Source organism: Pyricularia oryzae, chromosome 1, assembly GCF_000002495.2.
Source record: "Pyricularia oryzae 70-15 chromosome 1, whole genome shotgun sequence".
Taxonomy (NCBI): Eukaryota; Fungi; Ascomycota; class Sordariomycetes; order Magnaporthales; family Pyriculariaceae; genus Pyricularia; species Pyricularia oryzae.
In genome coordinates, this window is record NC_017844.1 from 1,313,995 (window position 1) to 1,335,937 (window position 21,943).

Below are 21,943 nucleotides of genomic sequence, written 5' to 3' on the forward strand. Positions count from 1 at the left end.
GGCCACGGTGTCATCATGATAGTTCGCGAGCAGAAGTCGCCTCGGCAGGCTCCAGGCAGTGGCGCAAAGCTGACAAGGAGTAAAGGTTCGTGGAGTTAACGACCGTTTGAGAGTACCTCTCACCGCCCCTCATCGCGGCCGTGGCGCCTGGAGGCCTCTGTCATGTCGTATCTTGTGGCAAAGATCTCTACTAAGAAATTGCGGTCAAATGTTCCCGAGCCCTTGCAAACATCTGCATCTGCTTTCACGGTCGCTAGGCGATAGCCAAATACCTGGCTTGTCGGGTACAGTTTCCATCTCAAGACGTGGCGCATGCTTGGCAAACACCTCCACACAGACATCGGGGCTTAGCTTTCATCGTTTCAAAGAGCGAGCGTGGTTTCTGGGATGGTGTGGAGGGCGAGGGGGAGTATTCATTGGCAGAACGCGATGGTTTACCACCACCAATCTTGCTTCTTCGTTTAGGAAGTGTAGGTAGGGAGGTAGCACGCCCAATTGTACGCCGCGGTGGGATTCACTCAGCAGCCAAGGGAATGATGTCCAATCACAAGACAGCTTATTATCAATTAGGCAGTGAAGATGACGCGTGCAATTCTGACCAACTATCGACTTGGCAGAACCCTGAATCCCAGAGCCAGGGCGGCGGTGCTGGGACTCATTTGGGCGTCACGATACTAACGTCGGTGAAACGCATATAGTTTGGCGAAGCTCGTGTAGGCACTTGTAGCATTGATCAGGCATCTCTTGCTGATTTAATGCGTCGTGATATTGGTGTGCACTTGGTGGCTCTATTGGACTTGAGTGATGGCTAGCCAAAGTAGCTTGTATATACGGATGTGTTTGAGACTCTTGCTGGGAGGAGAAATGCAAGACAACACAGAAAGACTATTCCTCAGTCCACGGAATATCCGAAAGCTCGACCCTTTTGCTCACAGTGTTATCTTCCGCAATGGATAAACCACCTATGCAAGGCATGTCCCCTTGGGAATCCATAGCCTTCTACTTTCCGCAGATCTTTGGAGACTCCACCAACGCCGGCTTCGATGTTTTGGCCTGTGGTGAGGGTACCTCGTCATCCCCTTTCAGCGTTTGTAATAGCGGCGTTCCCCTCAACTCTTTCACGGCAGAATGGGTGCATTGCAGCTTCCCCCACAGCGGCAGTTATTTCCCGGTCCCCCTTTACGTCTTTTACGCAATGTCTTTTGTCGCCATCACATGCCGGGCAGAATCTTGGGCCGCACCCATAGCCCTCACCTCGATCATGGCCTACAGCGCCACCACGGCCATCCATGCCCTCGTTCTCGCCGCCGTCTCGTTGACGGATTACATTTCGAGGCTGTCTCGACTTCGCTCCGGCTACGAGGTTGTACTCGTCGGGGGTGTCTCCCTGTCGGGAACCCTGGAGCGTGGCGGCGGGGATGGACCAGTGTGGCTGCCCCTGATCCCCATGGTCTTCGACCCCGACACGGACCTCATCAACCTGGTCCTGGGCTTCACCTATCTCTGCATCATCCCCCTGTACCGCCGCTCCGTCGTGTACAAGAACCTGACAGATACGCCGCGCAAGAGGCTCCTGGCGTGGGTGTGGATTTTTCTCGTCACCGCTGGCTTTGTGGCGGGGTTTGGCACGAGTGTATACATGCAGATATGGTACAGCCCCCAGGTACGGTTTTGTCCGGCCAGAAACGGTCCAATTGATGCTGCAGGGGCTCATGACAAGCTTCCCGCGGCGCTCCAGGGCCCCAACGAGGATTTGGAATCCTGGAATCCCGAGGACTGGTACCGATGGAACCGGACCGCGCCAAGGGTATTCGGGAACGAAAGCACCATGGCATCTGCTATGCGCTGTCTCTACCCAAGTGCAGACTTTTGGTGGCCAACCCGCGACCCGGCAGAGATCCAGGTGAAGGCCTTCCTACCACGCCATCTCCGGAGTGGAAGGACCCCGCCTGCCTTTGACGAGGTAGTTATCGTGGGTAGCCTCGTGCTGTTTTTTACTTCGGCTTTTGCGAACCTGCTCCTTTACTTCACTCGCAACTCCCCCAAAGCGCGAATTCCGGGTCTTCTATGGCCGCAAAACGGCGAAGAGCTTCCCGAGAATCGGTTTCTGCTAGCCCTCGAGGTGATTGCATCCGTGGTGATTCCGGTGGCCGGCTTGGTATTGGCCGTCATGATGAACATCATAGTCTGGAAGGACCCGCGGAACGAGTTCTATGAGGGGTTTACCCACCTCGGACAGTGGGGCTTTCTCTGCAACATATTGTTGTTTGCAGGAGGTGTGTTTGTTGCTGGCCCGGATGGAGAAAGCAATCAAATGGATGACCCGCCTGCTGCACCCGAGGAGGATCCTCTCGCGGATCTGGCTTGACAGAAAATTATCTTTTGCAGGTCAACTTGTCATGACCCAGTTGATGGGGTTGGGTCCAGGCAGAAAAACGTGATGCGATTTCAGTAGTGCTTTCTAGACTCCACCCACTACCCTCCGAGGGGTGGCCAAAATCGAGCAGGCATCTCGAAGGATTATATTGGGCCTCGCCTGCCTACAGGACCCCTGGTGTCCCCACGTTCGTCTGTCTCAACAATTGGTTCAGCTGAGCCCACCCTGACGCGATGGTCCATGTTGCTAGGGCCAGCTCCAATTTCCATGCTGCTAGGCCCCATGCCAACCAGACAGTGTAACCAATATCTGGCCGATCGGAGGCGAATTGAAATTGCACCTCCCCAATCCCTCCACGTGGGGTTGGGGGCTTGTTCCCACCGCGTGGCATTCATATTTGAAATGCCGACCTATATTCTCCAAGCGACTCACGCTATCCTTGAATTGTTGCAATGCTCCGCTCCTGCTGCAGGGGGCAGCGGGGCCTAGAATTAACAGACCGTCGGCATCAACATCTATAAATCGGATAGAATGTCTTTTTCGTGGGGCTGAGGAATCGAACCCCTAGGTTTCGTCCCCAGGCCTTGCCCTCTCAAGCTCTCACAGACGCCTCCGAGTTGTTTTTTTTTTCCCAACGATCGACAAAAATGGTTCCCTCCACTCTCGCCGTCAAGGGCGCCATCCTGGCGTACTCGTGCCTGGGCAGCGGCCCGCTCTTGGTCACGGTCCCCGGCGCCAACGGAGACGCAGCCATCTTTGACCTGGCGGTGCCGCACCTGGCCAACAACTTCACCGTCTGCTCGTACGACCGGCGCGGCTACAGCCGCAGCGTCTACACGGAGCCCAACGACCTGACCATGCCCGTGCGGCTGCAGACCGACGCCGACGACGTCGCCGCCCTCATCGACCACCTGTCGCCCGGCGAGCCCGCCCTCGTCTTCGGCACCAGCAGCGGCGCCATCGTGTCCCTGGACCTCTTGTCCCGCCACCCGGAAGCCGTGTCCTTCCTGGTCGCCCACGAGCCGCCCCTGACCAGGACCCTCGGGGAAGCCGGCGCCCAGATCCAGGCCGTGTTCCAAAGCGCCGAGGACACCTTCTTCAGCGAGGGCATCCACGCCGCCGTCCAGGTCTTCCTGGGCCCCGTCGTCGCCTCGGACCCCGAGTCCGTCGCCGCCCACGACGCCCTGGACTCCCCCGCCCACGCCTCCAACGCCGCCCTCTTCTTCGCCCACGAGATCAACCACTACACCGCCTACTCGGTCGACACGCCCGCGCTCCAGGCCTCCAGGGACAAGCTCGTCTTTGACAATGGCGACGACAGCACCCCGCCCGCCACCACCATGACCGACAACCTCGCGCAGAGCGTCGGCGTCGCCGTCGAGCACACGCCCGGCGGCCACCTTGGCTACGTCTCCAAGCCTGTTGAGTTCGCCGCGGCGCTTGCGGAGATTTTTGCCGCGCACGGGAAGCTGTAGATGCGCTGTGCGGTGATGGGGTTCCGTTGGTGTAATTTTTTTGGTTTTGTACTTTGATCATCTGACGGAGATGTATGTGGCCTTTGCGCTACATGTCGAACAATGAAATAAGCATCACTCGACCAGGTCGCTCTCCTGCTTTTGATTGGTTTACCATCGTGATGTTTTCGACCTCGTCTCCCTTTTCTTTTTCTCGCCTGATCCTGTCGTGATTGCACGTTGGAATCAGGTAATAGTGCAGTTATTCCAAAGCTGTTTGCTGTCTCCTGGATTCAACCCGCAGATACTGGAGCTTGAGGTCGGTCCTGTCCAGCTGCATAACGTGATTGGGAAATTCACGGCAGACCATTCGTCATGTCGTTTCCTCCGACGCGAAATTGCTTTTGGGTGGTCTTTCTGACATGGGAGAGTACGAGTCATTCTCGTTGCGGGCCATGTTTACCCAGTCGATGGCGTTAGGTAATGACAGGGGACTCCCGTTGGTTGGCTGTGCGTTTTAGTGTAACGATTCCCTCTTCCTTTTGGGCAGGCGCCGAGGATATTCTTAATTCTAGGGTAACACCGGTACAACCTCGGCTTTCCCTCAACCCATAAAGGCGAAAAGATTAAACCGGGGCTCGTGGAGTGCGAAGAACCTGCGCTGGTCAGTTCAAGGTTATGCTGTGGCCAGGTTCGGCATGTGGGACGGTGAACCAATGTGTCCTGTCGTGCCTGGTAGGCTATCCGTCAGCTCAAATTCGGTGTATCCCCCTCCCTTTATTCCAAGAGCCGATTATTGATGGAAAAGGGCCAGTTCAAGGCTGCAGTAACCCCAAGTTTCCCCGACTTCCAGGAATAGGGTTTTACGGGGCCGCTTTCTGTGCAGATGCATAAGTCAGCCCACCCTTCCATTGCCCATGGCCCCGGCTACCTGTCTTTGATTCATCTTCACAGCTTCGGCTTTTGCCGTCCGAAATCCCCAATCGCTTCTCTTTTTCGCCCTCATAGTGAGGCGAAAATAACAACGGACCACGACATCCCTCTCGCCGATCATTCTCCAACTCTTAGTAGTGACGGCGATCGCATCACTGTTCTTGCCGTCGAGATGTAGGACAGCTGACCCTCATACTGGCAGATGTCAAAGCAAGGCTGGTTCTTCGGGTAGGCGTTATACGGTGAAAGTATATCGTGCGTGGTTCCGCAGTTCAGGCGTTTGGGTAGTGCTCATTACTCCCGTCTTCAGACAGAATTTTGGCCAGTGCTGTCGGGAGAGTCAGTATATGATCGAGATTACTTGGCACAGTCAATAAGCGATTGGTAGAACAATGGCCGAGATGTTGGAAGCTGGTTAGAACTCCTCCTTATGAGACGTTTGGAAGGAAGCGCGTGGTACTTGCCGATGCCCCACCCACACCCCTCTGGTCGGTATGGTACGCCTCGCCCAAATCGATCGAAATGCCCCTTGCAGGCCGGAATAACGGACGGATGGTACCAATTGCCGTCACTAGCTCGGGTTTGCGATTCGTAGAGGGGATCGAAGCGGTAATTTCGCCATCGGGGTCAAGAACAACATCGGAACTGACTGGCATGAGGTTCTTTAAGGCACTGGCTGCATCGAACTAGCGTTGACTTCTGTTGGATGCTGCCCTCGTTGGCAGACAGCTCATCGTTGAGCCGCTGAATTTTTTGCTCGTCCGAAATGCCAGCGTTCGTATGGCACGTAACTGCTCATAGATAAAGGACTCGGAATCTGAAAATGCAGAGGATTGGGGATAGATAGCATATCTAGAGACTAGCGCATCTTCACCAGACCCGAACCGCACGAAGAATAACCAGAAGTGTGCGATGAGGTGATGACGAGGCTGCCTGTCCATAGGAAGTGACGGAATGTGAGTGGAAGGAGGCCAAGTATATATAATGGTACAAGAGTCGCCACTCTGTCCTGCACAACTGTGATATTAATATAGATTTGCTCAATTATGATGGTTTCTTATGCAAAATAGCTGTGACTTTTGCTTAGATCAAATGCTTCATGTATACGCTAAATTAGGAGTTTTTAGTGTAAAGCCGATGAAACGGCAATATTTAACTCGGCTATATTTAGACAGCATCCTGAAACCTGACGTTTCTTGTACAGCCGAGTTTGAGAAACAAGGAAAAGACACTTTGAAGCTATTTTATTTTTAGTTTTTAATCCAAGACCCGCCCGATGTGCCACGTGCCCCTTTTGGGCCACATAGGGCTGACTGAGTTTGTGTTGTCTAACAACCTCTCGATGAACTGAGCAAGCTGCGAAACACCCTCAGGACTTCCGCCTCAACCGCTCCAAAGTCCAGGTGTACTGGGCTTAATAGCACAACGAAACAATTCTAGAGAAACTCAAATTGAAAAGTGGCCAGCATATATGCAATTGAGAACCAGGGGGCTGGGAGCAAGCGTTGTTCTGAGAAACATGTTTGCTGATATGTCGATGAGAAAACGCAAATATTGCAGGGGCTTGGTTTAGTTTGGGCTCTCCAGAGAAATTTGTGGAGGTGATGAAGCATTAGGGCTGCATCTATTTACCTGGGCGAGGAGGATCGCATGATGTTACCCCGGAACTCTATTCGAAACCTGTTTGTGATTCTATTTAGGACAGTGAGTTTGTTATTTTTGGACGAAACAAGAACAACATTGTTACAGTATTGAGCGCATCGCGGCTAAGCAACCTGACGTCCTCTTGACTTCCCAGATGTTTCAAAGAATATTGGACTCTTGATTTACGGGACCACCCGCTCTATATAACTGCGACTTGACTGTTTCTTCTCCCACCTTCATCTCCATGTCCATTCCACGCATGTGAAATATTAGTACTCTTCGTCTCGGAGATCTTGTTTTAATCTATCCTTACAAAACCTCTCACCTTGTCGCAGGGAGGTGCCTCATTTTTCGTTTACTCGCTATACATAGCACCCAAACCGATAAAACAATTTCAAAAAGAAAAAAAAAACAATTCAATCTCATTGTCGCCTCGCTCTTCTTCGCCTTGGCCATCAATCATGACACCGGCGCTCCATCGACGATGATAGCCCTGTCATTGCCGACAAGCGTTGCGTGAGTTGACTTTCCTCTGGCCTCGTGGAATACGAAACGCGGTGATGCTAACAAGAAGGTTTTGCTCTGATGCCTTCAATCGCATACGCATGCCAAACTTATGGGAGGGGTATGGAATGGGATAAGTCAAAAGGGCTTCCTGCCCGGCAGTAATCCATAATTCAAGAAGTTAGCGGCCAGATATTAGCGTTGGCGACAGTTTTAGGGTGGAACCGACATTCCAGAGCTATGAAATTGAACAGCACGACTGTCGATTTAAAATTACGTTGCATTTGAGTATGTATTTTTATCATTAGTCAATGGGGGGTAGGTCCCTATAAAAGGGCCTATTACCATTGACAAACCTACTTTTTGTAAATTTACACAAAATAGTTGAACAATATAGGAAGCAATTGCAATTGCTTCATTGGTCCGCTGGCCCTTTATCGGGGGCTATGGGCGCCCTATTCCTACCAACAACGACAGCAATTGTTTTCTTTTCTTTTTTTTCTCTCCCGAAATGACTACCCTGCTTGTTATTTTGTTGTTTCGCATTCAAGTTTTGCGAGTGTTTGCTCCATATAATCCGTGCAAGCCAGCCTTTCTTGGCTATAGCTATGTGTATAATCGGGTGAGAGCGATCCCCACGGCGCCTGGGTGCTCTTTTGCTCGGTTTGGCCCATTAATCAAGCGCGGCGGTACCGCTTGTTCAACTTGGTGGTGTCGTGACCCAGAATGCATGCAATGCATGCAAGGATGCTACCCTTCTCTGGTGGACAAGAAGGAGTTCCCTGGGGTTCTCCAACCATCACCAAATGTTGAATGTTTGCGGGCGAGCACATGTCTGACGGTGACGACAGTCGACAAATTCTTCGTGACCGCTATATGTACAAATTATAGTCAAAATCTAATTATTGATCAGCTTCAGCAGGTTTGCATGGCGATATAGTTCATCTTCGTGCCTCTTGGCCTGGTCAAGTCCCACAAATTTGACGTCAAGCCAGTTGAGCTGAATCGCCCTTTTTCTTTGCTGCGGGTTCTTATCGCGCTTGCGCGGCAAAGTCTTGATGGGGGCCCACCGGCAAGCCTTTGACGTGCCCAGTCTTGCCAGTCTCCAGTTTGAGTGGGAGTACTAAACTCGCCGCATCTTGGCGATCCACATCCAACTCGAGACAACAAAACTTCTTCCTATGGCAAGTTTTGTACTCATGCGAGCAACATCAACCCTTACGGTAATAAGACCAAAATTCAAAACTGGACACCTGGGCGCTCAAATGATGTTGGGGTCCTACTCGATAGTTGCTTGAGCGTAACCTGATTTTCTTATGCACCCTCAAAAGATCCGGCTGTCCTGTTCAATCTCCAGCAAATCTGCCCGTCTTTTTTTAAAGGTGTCAATTCTTCATATCTAATATCCCAGTGTGGTATTTCTGTCGAACTGCAAAGCAACCTGACATCCCATAGCTCCTCCATCGTCGCTCTGGCCGCCGCCGCACCCACTCCGGCCCCAACTACCACCCTGTTTCGTCCCCGGCATCCGCAGAAAAAGTTGACAAGGCCGACCGTATTAAATTACGCAAAACAAGACGGTCAACAAAATCTGGCGGTATGAAAGCCGACGTGGGGCCGGAGGCGCCAAGATAGACGAATGCAAGCCCGAAGCTCAAGGACCCCGGTATTAGTGACGCGTCAGGGTCCGGCCGGGGCTAGTGGGGGGCATGTGACCTTCGGCCCGGTTGCTAGAGCGACTTTTCTTTCTTTCTTTTCTTGTTTCTTTTTTAGCGATGGCAATTCCTGGCAAGCTGGCTTGGCTGCGAGATAAGGGTGGGCTTCATCTAAAATAGACATCTTGGCCTAATTACGTGATCTGCGTTCTAGCGTGGCGTGACTCTTCTTTTATTTCAAGTGCTGGAATTTTTCTCCGCTGTCGGTCAGTGTTGAATTTTTTTTTTGCGCGACCAGCGATAAAATTACCAGACAACTTTTCCGCCCGGAATTTTTTGTCCCTCTATACACGCAAAAGAGGAACGGCGATAATAACTAATAGGCAAAATGGACTCCGATATGGAAAATGGCGCCGACAGCAAGCCGGAAAAGTCTCAGTCCTGGCTGGCCAGGTTGCAGCAGGACGTCACCCTCGCGCACGCCGACATTCCCATTTTAGCATGCTGCGGCGTCTCGGGCATCTGCGACAGCGTTGCGTTTTCCGGCGCCAACGTCTTTGTGTCGATGGTGTGTTGCACCTGCAAATAGAATAAAGATTCCCCTGAAGAAAGCAAAAAAAAAAAAAAAAAAAAAAAAAAAAACTAACAAGAGACAAACCAGCAAACGGGCAACACCCTCTTCCTGGCCCTCGGCGCCGCGCACATCCCCGCCGACGAGCCCAAGCTGTGGATCAAGTGCCTGGCGTCCATGGCATCCTTTTGGCTGGGCTGCTTCTTCTTCTCGCGCGTGTCCCGGCTCCTGGGCCCCGCGCGCAAGTCCAGCCTGGCGCTGCTCTTCCTGATGCAGGGCGCGCTCATCTGCGTCGCGGCGGCGCTGGCGCAGACCAACACGGCGCCGACGTTTGGGCAGAGGTTCGTCGGCACGGACCGCGCCACCTCGATCCGCGGCCTCGAGGACGACATGTTTGTGTGCCTGCCCATCGCGCTGCTCGCCTTCCAGTTCGGCGGCCAGATCGTCGCGAGCCGCGCGCTGGGCTTCAACGAGGTGCCCACCACGGTGCTGACCTCGGTCTACTGCGACTTGTTCTCGGACCCGAAGATCTTGGCCCCGCTGGGCGAGAACGTCAAGCGGAATAGGAGGGCCGCGGCGGTCGTGCTGTTTATCTGCGGTGGCATTATTGGTGGTCACCTGCAGCGTTCGGCCGGGGGTATGAGCGCGGCGCTGTGGCTGGGTTGCGGGATCAAGTTGGTGATTTCGCTGGCTTGGTTGCTGTGGAAGGGGAAGGAGGTCAGCCAGGAGAAGAAGTGAACTTGGCTGCTGGGGTAATTCATACTGTGTAATATTGCTTCGGGGAGTTTTGGCTTGGGATAGAAAGGACCGGGACATAGGGTTAGACAAAGACAAAGACATAGAACATGGAGGGTCAGGGGTCGTAGCAAATCCTTGGACAGTATAGAACAACCTATCTACGGTATATGCTAGCTACATCAACGCGGCTCCCCTTAGTAGAACCGCTGGTCCGGATCAACCGTGGGCATCCCACGCACATCCCTCGCCGCCAACCTCGGCGCCGCGGGGTCGTACGGCGGGTCGACCATGATAAAGTCCCTGATGACTGCCGTGCCCGCCCTCAGCGCCGCGATCTGGACGTCGGTGCAGCTGCTCGTGTCCAGGATGTAGCAGTAGTACGGGTACTGGGGCGGCTTCTCGTTGGTGACGTCGCGCACGCTGGCCGGGCCCTTGGTGCCAAAGTCGGGCGTCGTCGCCGTGTCCACCAGGCCGCCGGCCACGTCCTTGTCGAACAGGGCGCGGTTGAAGATGCGGTAGGCCGTCTGCTGCTGGTACGAGGGTGCGGCGTGTCCGGCCTGGAAGACGCGGGCAAAGGTCAGGTTGGAGTACTGCCGCACCAACCCGCCGTCGTAGGTGCAGTTGGTCCGCAGGGGCTGGTAGCCCGCCTCGGCGAACTTTTCCTGGTTCCTCCACGGGATGGCCAAGGAGGCGGCTTCACCGCCCATCCAGTTGCAGGCGAAATCGCGGTCGCCGTACATGAGCGTCACCTTCTTGCCCTTGTCGAGGAGGTTGCCCATGGCTTCGAGCCAGCCGGGGCGGTTGTAGTCGCCGATGGACCGGAAGGCCGTTGACGATGCCGACGAGGAGCTGGTCCAGTTGAGGGGTACGCCGAGGGCCAGCTGGACTTCGCGCTGGTTGAGGTAGCCGGGGACGAATGGGTCCGGGAACATGGTAGGCTCGAGCTGAGTGACGTCGTAGTAGTCGCGGCCCGAAGTGGCAATGTAAGGGTCGCGGATGTTGTTGGTGCACCACGTTTCCGAGTCCTGGCAGATCCTGTTCACGGTGGCGTTCACTCCCGTCTGCATGGGGTCATACTCCTTGGCGAGGGCCTGGCAGGTCTCGATCTGCTCGCGGCAGCCGCCCGTGGCATTGAATGCTGCTGTCATGGACTCGTAAACCTCCCTGCTGACCGTCTCAATTCCGTACGTGTTGCGGAACGCCTGCTCGGGGTACGAGGGCCACTGGACCTTGCGCTCTATGCAGGCGTTGACCAGCAGCAGCGTGTCAAGGTTGATGATCTTCTTGGGCCCAGCCATGTTGTCGAATTCCCCGTTGCGGATTTTCTCGTTTTGCGCATCGAAGAAGCCGGCTATGGCGGGTCCGTAGCGACCACCGTAGGATTGGGTTGCAATGCTGAAGCGGTCGTCCTTGGGATGGTAGCCTGGGAACTCGGAGAGGAAGATCTGGAAGAAGTGCCACAGGGCAATGGCTCCGTTGACTGATCCAACTGCCGTGCTGTTTTGATTGTTGCTGGGCAGTGTACCCACGCGGAAGGTGGTGTTTGTTGGCGGGATGGGGCTTCCTGGTGCAAGAGTTCTGGTTCCGCCAAAAAGGTCTACAGTGACGTTCCTGAGAACATCATACGAAAACCCGACCTGTCAACCATGTTAGATGCCAAACGTTGCATGATTTTCACACATTATGAATTTATGATTAGGGGGTCGAACCTGCGACGGTTGATCGATATAGATCATGTTCACTAATCCAGATGTTAGCTAGGTGTCCAAATCAGATAGGTAATGTGTTTCTCACCTTTGTTGTTCCACGACAGCGGGTTGAGTCTCGTGGTCTTGGAGTCGGGGTTGATGAAGCAGGGCCCATTCTCGTTGAACAGTCCAGGCATACTGGAAGATCCGGGACCACCGTTCATCCAGACGGAAAGAGGCGCATTTTCCGGGTTTTCACGGGCCTCAAAGAACCAGAAAAAGGTGTTGATAGGGTAGGGCTGCGGCAGGCCACCAGACACATCCAGGGTTCCGGGAGGAAGGTGGATGTACCCCGAGTAGGACTTGACTCCTGGGGTCGTCTCGCAAAGCCCAGGCTGTTTGATTGGCAGCAGCATGTTAGTTACTCGTTCTACAAAGATAGACTGGATGATTGGCGGCCTGCCTCCTTGTAGCTAATCTTGACACCGGGGCTGAGCTTCGACTCCAGCACCATGACCCCTTCAGGAGCCGGCGGGAACTGAGCAAGCGCAGAACCAAACAACGCACCTGCTCCGGCAAGGAGCGACAATCCCAAGCGCGCCATCTTTGTCTCGGTGTCTCGACAGATCCAGTAACAGGGCCGCAACGAGACCGAATCCTGTCAAACCGTCGATGATGGCAGTCGAAGACAGGAGAGCAAAGAACGAACCGTGTCATTCTGAAAAATGGAGAACTGGGCTGGGGAATTGGTTGTTTATCTACCATCCGCGCCGCGTCGACCCAGAGCCAATACCGATGCCGGAAGGCGGCCGGGGTTGGACGCGGAGTCACACCCCGGCCGACCCCTCATCCCCTCATACCAAGAGCTTTTCGGGTCTGCGGCGCGGTGAGCACACTGCAACCTTCCTCATTCGTCGCCGTTGACAGGCACATTGATTGAGAATTTTGAGGTATCACGACGTCATTAACATGCGCTATAAATACAATCGTTATCGGTGCCGCTGTGGCTTCCATTCCGTGCTTGCTTGTTGTGGAATGGAATTTTGGCAGCAGAGTGCCAAGACGGCATGAGCTGCGGCAGTCAATTTCTCCAAGGGCCAACATGGCGGCTGGAAAGTCGCAACGTTCAATTCGTTCACCAGCCTGCGCTATCGAATTAAACCTGCTTACCTTGCCTTGTGTACTTGCTCACCCTCTCTGAGATACCTATATACCTTGACTCCAATCCTAGTTATTTGGGATCTACTAAGCGTGTAGCTTATCTCAACCACTCAGCATCCCTACCCAGACTGGACTTGCAGCACGCCATCGCCTTGCACCTGGGTCCTGGTAGTCACAGACGGCCAAGAATTGCCTACTCCAACCCCACACCTACCTACCTTAAATGGAGGTCCGCCGACTTGGCGCGCACACATCTACTATATGCAGCGACCGGAACACGATCACTCGTTTTCTTCTACTCGAACAAACCAACTTTGAAAGAAAACCAAGTCTTTCCAGCTGGAAGGTGTGAGACTTGTTCCGCAGCAGCGAGGCTGTTTGCCAACATTGTTGGTCTCCTGGTTGCCTTTGTGGACTGGTCCTGTCGGCCAACGCTTCTGGTTGTACAGACCAGACGAAGCAGAGATATACGAATGCCCGAGAGGCCGCCAGAGACTGATGCAAAGAAAAAGGAAGTAGAGATTTGTGGGACAGGCCTTACTATAGCAAGAGGAGTGCTCATCCACATATAGGGGATTAGTATAGGCGCAAGGTGTACGGGGTTGTGAAAGAGACAGAGAGACTAGAATTTGTAGGGATGGGAATGGCTGTGTAAGTCTGTCCTTATTCAAGTTGTAACTCTCGCGGGCGAATGAATACGGTTGTTGTCATCTCTCTCCCACTATCGTTAAAGAACCTACGCGGTGGCATCGACAGTCTCTTTTCTATCCAGTCAGTGATACCACACGAGCGGTGAGTTTTGGTTCAAGGTCAGCCAAACCGCGAATTTCAATATTAGTGGTCTTAGAGGTCCGACCCGTATCATTGCCAGTAAAACAATACCCTGGGTCGAGGGCAGGAGTCAACTGCCTCGCCGCGGCTGGTCTTTTGCCGATATCCTAATCTTCTGAGTAAGAAGCACAGCGGAATTCTCCCCCTAAAAGACCACACCACTTCTCAGCATGCCTTCTAGCCAACGGGCTTATTTTCTGGCGAACTGCACTTCCCGATGCTGACACGGCTCCGCCATTCTCGACTGCCGTCCGGACGAATGCTTCATCCCGCCTTTGAACCCCCGACAAGGGCACCTGCACCTCCTCTCCCGCGTCCCGCTGCCAGCAATTGCCGCGGCTGTCCGGCATGTGCTATTTGTCAGGCGCATCATCCTGGCATGTGGTAGTTGGAAACATGTGCTCATTATGCGTCAGAGGTGATGACTGCTGTTGCTACTGGTAGTCGGGTGGTTTGGGGTTTGAGGCAGCGGCGGGAGGCCGCCCGTCCCATTGAGTCGAGCAGGGATGCGCTCAGAGTTTGGAGGTCGACTCACAGCAGCTGCGTCGCCGGCTGGGTGACAATCCGTAGGAAGATAGCAACGAGACTAGAACCTATTTAGCCTCGTGGATGCAAAAGAGAGTGGCTGGTTATTCGCCGCGCTGAGGCGAAAAAAAAAATGAAAAAGGCTATTGTTTGTTTATAAATCTGTTCAGCTAGGGGGACTTTCCGGAGAGAGAAAAACAAACCAAGTTGGCCCCTGCTTGTGACTGCAGCATGTCGTCAGGGGAGGTGTGCTGCGTAGCAGAGACCGCTTAGGGGAGGCGCCCCACTTTTCTTTACTCCCGCACAGGATTATCCCCAAGCTGCTCTGTTGGTGTGACCGAGGTTGCCATCGGTGCCAAAAGGGTCGCCTCGATAGTACAACAGGAGTTGGCGCAAATGAAAGGGGTAATGCCGCTGTTGTGCATCTGCAGCTTCTTTGCGGCTTGTGTCGGCACTGTCACTGTCCTGAGAGCTATCCTTCTTTTGCAGGCTGGGCTGGGGAAAAATTCTGTTGCACGGCACTGTCTCTCTAGCTTTCAATTTGAGATCGCCCTTCATGTTATTTTTCCCCCCAGCGAGACCAAAACGAGCAACTCCGGTGCTGGTCACGTAAACATTATTTATTAGATAGACGAGGTGACTCCTCCGTCAATCGGAGGTTAAACCCCTGTTTGGGCCAATGCAAGAATGTGGCAAAGCAAAGTCTATAAAGCTAGCCCCTATCCCTGAGAGGCTCCCTGGATTCCATCAGGCAAATGGGAATGTGAGAAAAATATGTTTGACTGTGCCCTCGTAAGGTTTGACGTATCTCGCAAAACACGCATCACAGAGGAGCACGAGGGAAAAGATTTTTATTGCGTCATAGTATGAATGATCAAATTAGAATATGTTCTGGTACATGCGAGGCTATGGCTGTAGGCGGGTTGGGGGCTGGCGAGTTCGAACTCGATTTGATGTCGAAAAGCCGGAAAAATTGTCCAAGCTGCAAATATTGGTCGAGCAAAAAAGCGACTGGCGCGAAAAGATTCGGCCTGACGGCTGCGACAGGGATTGGTGCATTGCTCACGAGTCGCTGCTATAAAAGAGTTGATGTATGCTTGCAGCATATCCGACTTGCACGCCAGTTTTTGCCAGAAAAGCATAAGCTCGGTGTTGGAAGCATGGTCGACCATCTCAGGCAAACCCTCCAGCTTGGTGTCGATGGCCTTTAACTCCAGGCATATTGACAGGCAACGTGCGATTACTCGAGCTAGCTTCCATCATGTGTTGGCAGGCTGTTCAGTTCCCCGATGAAGATCTTCATGGAGAACCTACCACGAGTTCGGCTCGTGCAAGAGTGGCATCAACTTGCGACGGCGCAACACTTCTTCCAACAGGGTGTCTTCGCGTATTGCTGCACGTGTGACGGGGGCAACAATACTGTACGGCGAGGCGAAACATTGATAGCTTGCCACTGTCTTTAGTAGCCCCTTGTCATAAGGAAGACCGCAAGTCTGCAAAAACTAAAATTTTGAGCATAAAGTTGCCTGCTGCAGAAAAATGTAACTTTCGCATCGAGTGTTTGTTGACATGAAGTTAGTTCAACACCTTATACAGAATCAGTAAACAACCCCAGCCACCCTCTCGTGCTTTATAAAAGAATCGCTGCCTGTCCATTTTCCAATTCTTCTTCTTTTCCCTCTTCTCCCATGATCCATTACTTTGAGTGAAGCTCTGCTAAACTGCTCTGCTAAACTGCTCTGCTAAACTGCTCTGCTACATTGCTCTGCTACATTACCAGACCCCATAATCTGTCATATTGCTCAAGCTCTGCTTCCTTTGAAGAAAATACCTACCTTGATCTTGATTCCTTGACCCTGATTCAAGACCTATATATATTCTCCAGTCTCTACGTCAAAATGGAGCATCTTTTTTCTTTGGTCGACGATGATTTCGAGCCCGTCAACCCCCAGCAGCTCACAAGCACTGGTCATCGTCGCAAAATGTACGGACCAAACGCATCGCGATGCGCAAGCATTCAACAGCACACCGTCTACAAGCGAGTCGAGGAGCTTTGCCTGCCGCCGTTCTACACGCGCAAGTTCGACTACGAGGAGATCGGCACCATCAGACCGGAGCGCCACGAGTTCCAGAAAATCGAGCGCCTGCCATGCAACGAGATCTGGGTAAACACCATCCTCCAAGTGTCCAAGGCAATTCTTCGGCATCCTTCGGCCAAACAACCACTCGGCGCTACACAAGCTCAGAACTCGCCATCGTACGATCTGCCATTTTACAGCGGTTACGATACCCACGAGACTGGCGAGTTGCTTGACGAAGCCATGGAGAGGATCATCGAGCACAACCCAGACAGCTTTTTCGCCGACGACATGGCTGAAGCCAAACTTACCCTGCGAGGCGTGTCGGCTCTACTTTACCAGGACGCGATGATCAACGACATCTGCAAGACGCAGCTCCCCGAGTACACGGCCGACCCACCGCCGCCATCATCGAACGCCGACTCCTGCGCGACTTCAAGACTTGACGAGATCGCCGAACGGATGGAGGAGTCGCCGCTTCTCAACGCGCGTCACGAAATCCTGCCCAAGATCATCGAGATTACCATCGCTCACATCCTGCTCCTCGACTACGAGATCGACGCGATCATCCGGATTCCCCCCAATACGGGCATCATCCCTCAAGACATGGTTGACTTCCGCAGCCTCCTGGACGACGCCATCGCCTTCGCCAGGACCTTTCCCCACGCAAACATCGAGGCCCGGCATCTATCCTGCGCATTCGCCACGTTCGCCCTGGAGATCAACAAGCTCTGCGCCAGGACCTGGCTCCAAGCCACCGTCATCGTCGAGGACGTCCTGCACATGTTCTTTTCGCTGCGGACGGCAGTCTACCACGGCCGATACCGACCCATCGTCAGGGACATGGTCGTGGCGGCCACCGCGAGCGGCGCCGGCGAGGACGAAGAGGCGGACCCGGGCGTCACCAACCCCGAGAGGGCCATGAGGGCGACCGTCGCGCTCCAGCGCAAGCTCTCGGTCGATTTCAACGTCATGGTGCATTTCGTCGTCGACGATGACATAATCCGACGTATGATGTTGAACGTCATCGAGGGAGTGGCCAACATGATGAAGCTCCCCACCAACGCAAGCGACATCAAGCCGGGACCGAGGAAGCTGCTCGAGACGGGGCCCGAGGATAACGACGACGACTTGCGCAAGGCAGACCTGGACAGGGTTTCTATCAAGCCTGCGGAACTTTTGTCACTCTGGGAGCTCTGGTAGCTCGAGTTTTTTGCTGGGAACTTTTGGATGGGGATTTGTCTTTATTGTTTGGCCAGCAGTCTGTTTTGAATGTCTAGTGCTTGGATTGGATTGGTGTTTTTGGTTATCTGGATTCTCTGGGTGTCTTTTTTGGTCTTTTGGGTTATTGGGACTGTCTGGGTTACTTGGATTGGAGTCTGGACTACTACTTTTGGGATCGGTTTGACTGCGGCTGGAGAATAAAGACGTTGATGGATCCTGGTACGTGCACCTGTAGCACACCTTGCCAACTTTTGTGACCACAGCAAATGCCGTAGGTACGTTGCTGAGCTGTATTGTGCAGCCTGTCCGGCTCGAGACCACCGTCCCAATGTAGAAAGATGGTTACGCCTCGGCATTTTTCACTACCTGGCCAGAAGCAAAGCATGGAGCAAGAATGCCCTAGGTTTGACATGTACTCTCTGTGAGAAGAAGGAACGGGTGACAACACACGGGAAAGCCTTATCGGCCAGCGGCAAACTTGACAAAAATTCCCCGGATGGCAAGCGGTCTGACATCATGCACCTTCTCCCAGTGCGACGTAGAACCCCTCGTACCTGCCCTCAGCCATCATCGTCTCCCTCTTGGTGGCAGTGAGAGGGTCTGCGAATTAGGCTCCATGGGAGCCCCGCGGCAGAGTCTTAGACAATGAGGCCAGCGTCACCCATCCGAGAACATCGGCTTCGAGCCAGCCAAGCCGCCGTCAGTCACGCAGCGCTTGCCCCCACGGTCAGGCCGCCCGGGGTTTCTGTAACCACCAAATCCCAGTTCGTCGACAAAGATGGGTTGTGAGGACAAGGCGGACACGGACTACGAGTCAGCGCCAGATTCTAACGGGGTAGAGCTTCGAATAACCGCATTGTGAGGGAGGTTTGATTCGAGGGACGCGATGAAGCGACAGCTCAATCCCAAGAAAAATGGTTCCCTGTGCGATGGGCATTTCTCAGTAAAAGATTGTCGCTGGTCGCTGAAGGAAGCGATTTGTTTGATGGGAAAATACTATTTTAGGAAAAAGGGTGGTTATGTACACATGCAAAAATTATCGTGTCCCTTCTAGGGCCATGCAGGCAAACGCATCGAGATAGGCCCCCGCTGTCCCTCGCCAAACAAGGTGCGCCACTTGCGGCAACGACAAGGCTTAGCTCTACCTCTGACCAGGCCTGAAGGGTGTGTCGATGCTACGTCGACGTGTCAGCATTCTCCAGCACAGTCAGACGTTGACGCATGTGCATGATCCAGTCATGATCGATGATCGGCTTACGTGCATCACCACCACCTGCAGCATCCGTTTGTGCAAGAGAATGGCCAAAAGCGCACCCGAGAGTCAAGATGGCGAGGATGCCGAGGATGGCCGCGAAGCAGGCCCCGAACTTGCCGAAACCTTTGTTGTCTGCTGTCACGCGCCAATCGTCTTTGGGAGAGATCGTCGTCGCTGCTCAAGTCATCCGCTTTGTTTTCTGCATCTGTGGTGAAGGCAGCCTTGTAAGCAGAATTGACGAACGATGGAGTCATGTTCAATACAGACTATGTTAATCTGAACAAGCAAAAGAGACGAAAAGGAACAAAAATATAGGGGGCAAGGACCCATTCGTTGGCAAGAGAGTGCGGTATTAAGATTTGTTGGCGGAACAGCAACCGCCGCTCCCAAGCCAAGTTTTGCCGTCTTGGCATTGTACGCTGGTTGGCCATCACCAAACACAGATGGCAGGATTCAGTGTGTTATGCAGGGACTACTTGGGGGCTGTTCGTTGTGGGCCCCCTCAAAGAGGGGGTTACAAAACCTTGATTTTCGAAAAAACCGTGGGCCAGCAAATTTGTTAGCAGATCGCTAACAAAGTAGCTCATGAAAGTTCGATTCACGTTCGTAAACACTACACCCACGAAAAAGGTTAGAATTTGCAGATAAATTGAAGCCGTGAATTGCGCTGTAGATATCTATTTCTAGAGTTTTGGCTCAATCGCCCTTTTCCGGTCGCTCAAGCGGTCACAAGGCGACCCGGGTACTTCCAACTCATCCTTTCTACCACCCGGTATTGGCGGCGAGGAACGGTCTTCAAGCGGTCTCGTATCCTGAAGTTGACGGGGAGAGGGTGTAGCCAATGGTATATACCGTGGGAACGGTTTGGAAGGCCTGTTTGGGGCGGGAGGTGAGGCTGATTGCGAGGATCGTGATACGCATATGCTGATAGAACAGGCAGAGTCGGTATCCACGGTAATATTGATCTGGGTACTTGTATTTCCAGCTGAAATTGGCCCTTTATCGACGAACCATGACTGTGAGGGCTGTGAATCGGTCTTCTTCCTTTTTCCAGGGCGTTCCCTGACCGCCGGAACGTTCTCCGGCGTGAAGCCGAGGTCCTCCAGATATCTCTTCTGTTGTATCTTAATCCCGTTGGGCATGCCCTCTGTTTCTCGCCAGCGTTGAATAGCCTGATTCTTATCCCTATACCACGCATCTCTGACGAACTTTTCTTGTTGGTATAGGGCTGTTTCCTCGATCAACGCCTGTTTGGCTTCGTGAGCGACCCGCATATCTTCTAACGTATTAGCGGTCTGGAACTGCTTGTCTTTTGACTTCAACGTCATTTTGACTTTGTAACGTGAAGCGCGTTGAAGGCGTTTTTGCTTATTCGTCTGCTTTTGGGCAACGCGTTGCTGTAGGATGATCGCCTCGTTGGCAACGGCTTGTAAATCCGAGATAGCATCAACGGTATCTGAACTAAAGTGGTGCGCCTTGGCCGCCATACGGCTTGCCGCATATTTGGCCCGTGAAAATCGTTCAGCGGTAGGAAGGGAGTCCGGATATCGCGGTGTATTCGCTGCCGTGGCGTGGCCACGCAGTTTGGCGAGCACTTTGGTGCCGTCGACAGGAAACAAGCCTGTATCTTGGAAACCGCTTATTACGTGGCCAGTTGTGAAAGCCGTTTGCCAGCAGCGCTAAGTTAAGGGAAGATATATCAGTTTACCGCTAAATTAACCTGTAGATCGAAAACGACTTACTCGAATCGCAGCAACGAAATCTGAGCGGGTGAACACCGGAATACCGGTGTTTATATGCTCATGCAGGACCGCCTGCAACTCGTTTTTCAGGTGAGTGAACACGGATACGTCCATGGGCTGCATATAATGCGTTGAATGAGGCGGTAAAATAACGATCTCGATATCAAATCTGAGGCAATAATCAAGTATCTCCATGCCAAAGTGGCCGGTAAAGCCGTCGAGAAAAAGCCACCTCCAAATACGTGTTTTGGCCCGCTGTGAATTTGGATCGATTTTGGCCGCAGTGCGGTTCACAAAGTCGAATCTGACGTCAAAGTCATGACCAAACCACTCTTTCAACGTGGGAGATCCGATCGATTGCACGGCAGCAACTTCTGGCCACGAATACCGGTTGAAATGCTGTATCCAGGTGAGCTGGATATCTCCGTTGGAAAACCCCGTTTCTGACCGCGTAAAAACGATACCCTCAGGCAGATCCAGATCAAGCCAATCGCTCGTTGGCCACTTTGTGAAGATACAGAAGGGCGGTAGCGACTGCCCAACAGCGTTGCCACCGCCTATCAACGTACAACTCTCACGGTTAGCCGGATCCGCGGTGCGTGGCTTTTCATGCCTCTTTTTCGTCACGACCAATACCGGTATCCGGCCATCTCTCACACCGATTCTAGTACCACATTCGTCAGCGTTCCAGGCCGCTGAAGCCGTGATCCCAAGCTCTACCGCATGAGCCGCCGTGCGGCGATACCAGGCCTCCACAAGATCGATCTGTTGCTCCCAACTAAGGCGAGTAATCTCGACGGGTTGTTGTTTGGTAAGTCGCAGTTCCGGGTGTTTTTTACGCCAACGGCCGTACCAGTTCATTTGAATTGGACCACAGGGCGGTATACGTGACTGACGCATCAGATTGGCCGCAGATATTACGTGTTGTGAGTCGGGATATGCACCAAGTTTATCAAGCTGCATGATATACGCAACGAGAGCTTGATCTTCAGCATCAGTCAACAATGAAGGCCGCCCGCTGCGCTTTATCGATATCTTAGGAATGCCATTGATCAGGAGATTACGAGCATGCCGCTGAGTACTCGAATACGGGTAACCGTTCCTTTTACAGAACGATCGTAGCGATTCTGGCTTGGATCTGCCCTCCCGCGCGGTATCCGCCCTACTGCGGTGAGTTTCGACATATTGGGCATACATGCGGGCTCCTAAGATAGCTTGAGATTCTGGGGACGTCATGATATAGGTATATTTGCGGTAAGTGCAATTGTGTTGTTATGGAACGGGATTACACTCGGCATAAGTTAAATTGTTAACGATTTTCTAGGTAAAAAACTGATGCGGGGTGGCCCACGGTTTTTTCGAAAATCAAGGTTTTGTAACCCCCTCTTTGAGGGGGCCCACAACGAACAGCCCCCAAGTAATTCTTTATCCGGCCTTCTGTCAATTCTTTGTACTGCATACCCCTATGGAGGTCTTGGTCCTGTATTGTATCCAAGTCTGCTACTTTTAAATGACAAGAGAAATGAAAATCAATATTATGTAGTGTGTGTACAACTTTTGTTT

General features: G+C 52.9%; 9 protein-coding genes across 9 annotated transcripts; 6 read left to right on the forward strand and 3 right to left on the reverse strand.

The window, feature by feature from the left end:
- Positions 1-949: 949 nt before the first annotated feature.
- Positions 950-2,368, forward strand: MGG_02305 (uncharacterized protein; the record flags this gene model as incomplete). The annotated part of the gene is made up of 1 exon (XM_003709023.1): positions 950-2,368. The coding sequence occupies one exon, from the start codon at positions 950-952 to the stop codon at positions 2,366-2,368; it is 1,419 nt and encodes a 472-aa protein (XP_003709071.1).
- A 377-nt stretch (positions 2,369-2,745) lies between these two features.
- Positions 2,746-3,979, forward strand: MGG_02306 (abhydrolase). Its single transcript, XM_003709024.1, has one exon. The coding sequence runs from the start codon at positions 3,025-3,027 to the stop codon at positions 3,850-3,852; it is 828 nt and encodes a 275-aa protein (XP_003709072.1). The 5' UTR covers positions 2,746-3,024; the 3' UTR covers positions 3,853-3,979.
- A 1,057-nt stretch (positions 3,980-5,036) lies between these two features.
- Positions 5,037-5,420, reverse strand: MGG_16089 (uncharacterized protein; the record flags this gene model as incomplete). The annotated part of the gene is made up of 2 exons (XM_003709025.1): positions 5,037-5,092; positions 5,225-5,420. 2 exons carry the CDS (start codon positions 5,418-5,420, stop codon positions 5,037-5,039), a joined length of 252 nt encoding a protein of 83 aa, XP_003709073.1.
- Positions 5,421-7,423: 2,003 nt separating this feature from the next.
- On the forward strand, positions 7,424-7,852 carry MGG_16090 (uncharacterized protein; the record flags this gene model as incomplete). The annotated part of the gene is made up of 1 exon (XM_003709026.1): positions 7,424-7,852. The coding sequence occupies one exon, from the start codon at positions 7,424-7,426 to the stop codon at positions 7,850-7,852; it is 429 nt and encodes a 142-aa protein (XP_003709074.1).
- An 872-nt stretch (positions 7,853-8,724) lies between these two features.
- Positions 8,725-10,230, forward strand: MGG_02308 (uncharacterized protein). Its single transcript, XM_003709027.1, has 2 exons — positions 8,725-9,135; positions 9,229-10,230. The coding sequence occupies exons 1-2, from the start codon at positions 8,956-8,958 to the stop codon at positions 9,874-9,876; spliced, it is 828 nt and encodes a 275-aa protein (XP_003709075.1). The 5' UTR covers positions 8,725-8,955; the 3' UTR covers positions 9,877-10,230.
- Positions 10,004-12,292, reverse strand: MGG_02309 (carboxypeptidase S1). The gene is made up of 4 exons (XM_003709028.1): positions 12,028-12,292; positions 11,671-11,959; positions 11,586-11,617; positions 10,004-11,513 (listed from the first exon to the last, which is right to left on the reverse strand). The coding sequence occupies exons 1-4, from the start codon at positions 12,166-12,168 to the stop codon at positions 10,071-10,073; spliced, it is 1,905 nt and encodes a 634-aa protein (XP_003709076.1). The 5' UTR covers positions 12,169-12,292; the 3' UTR covers positions 10,004-10,070.
- A 1,371-nt stretch (positions 12,293-13,663) lies between these two features.
- Positions 13,664-14,314, reverse strand: MGG_16091 (uncharacterized protein; the record flags this gene model as incomplete). The annotated part of the gene is made up of 2 exons (XM_003709029.1): positions 13,664-13,909; positions 14,285-14,314. 2 exons carry the CDS (start codon positions 14,312-14,314, stop codon positions 13,664-13,666), a joined length of 276 nt encoding a protein of 91 aa, XP_003709077.1.
- A 1,665-nt stretch (positions 14,315-15,979) lies between these two features.
- Positions 15,980-17,362, forward strand: MGG_02310 (uncharacterized protein; the record flags this gene model as incomplete). The annotated part of the gene is made up of 1 exon (XM_003709030.1): positions 15,980-17,362. The coding sequence occupies one exon, from the start codon at positions 15,980-15,982 to the stop codon at positions 17,360-17,362; it is 1,383 nt and encodes a 460-aa protein (XP_003709078.1).
- A 1,347-nt stretch (positions 17,363-18,709) lies between these two features.
- Positions 18,710-19,166, forward strand: MGG_16092 (uncharacterized protein; the record flags this gene model as incomplete). The annotated part of the gene is made up of 2 exons (XM_003709031.1): positions 18,710-18,862; positions 18,954-19,166. 2 exons carry the CDS (start codon positions 18,710-18,712, stop codon positions 19,164-19,166), a joined length of 366 nt encoding a protein of 121 aa, XP_003709079.1.
- Positions 19,167-21,943: the final 2,777 nt, after the last annotated feature.

Coding starts and splice junctions, on each gene's coding strand:
- MGG_02306 (XM_003709024.1), top strand. CDS start 3,025: ATGGTTCCCTCCACTCTCGCCGTCAAGGGCGCCATCCTGGCGTACTCG.
- MGG_02308 (XM_003709027.1), top strand. CDS start 8,956: ATGGACTCCGATATGGAAAATGGCGCCGACAGCAAGCCGGAAAAGTCT. Junction 9,136..9,228: donor CCAACGTCTTTGTGTCGATG/GTGTGTTGCACC, acceptor GAGACAAACCAG/CAAACGGGCAACACCCTCTT.
- MGG_02309 (XM_003709028.1), bottom strand. CDS start 12,168: ATGGCGCGCTTGGGATTGTCGCTCCTTGCCGGAGCAGGTGCGTTGTTT. Junction 11,960..12,027: donor TCAAGATTAGCTACAAGGAG/GCAGGCCGCCAA, acceptor CCAATCAAACAG/CCTGGGCTTTGCGAGACGAC. Junction 11,514..11,585: donor ATATCGATCAACCGTCGCAG/GTTCGACCCCCT, acceptor CATGGTTGACAG/GTCGGGTTTTCGTATGATGT.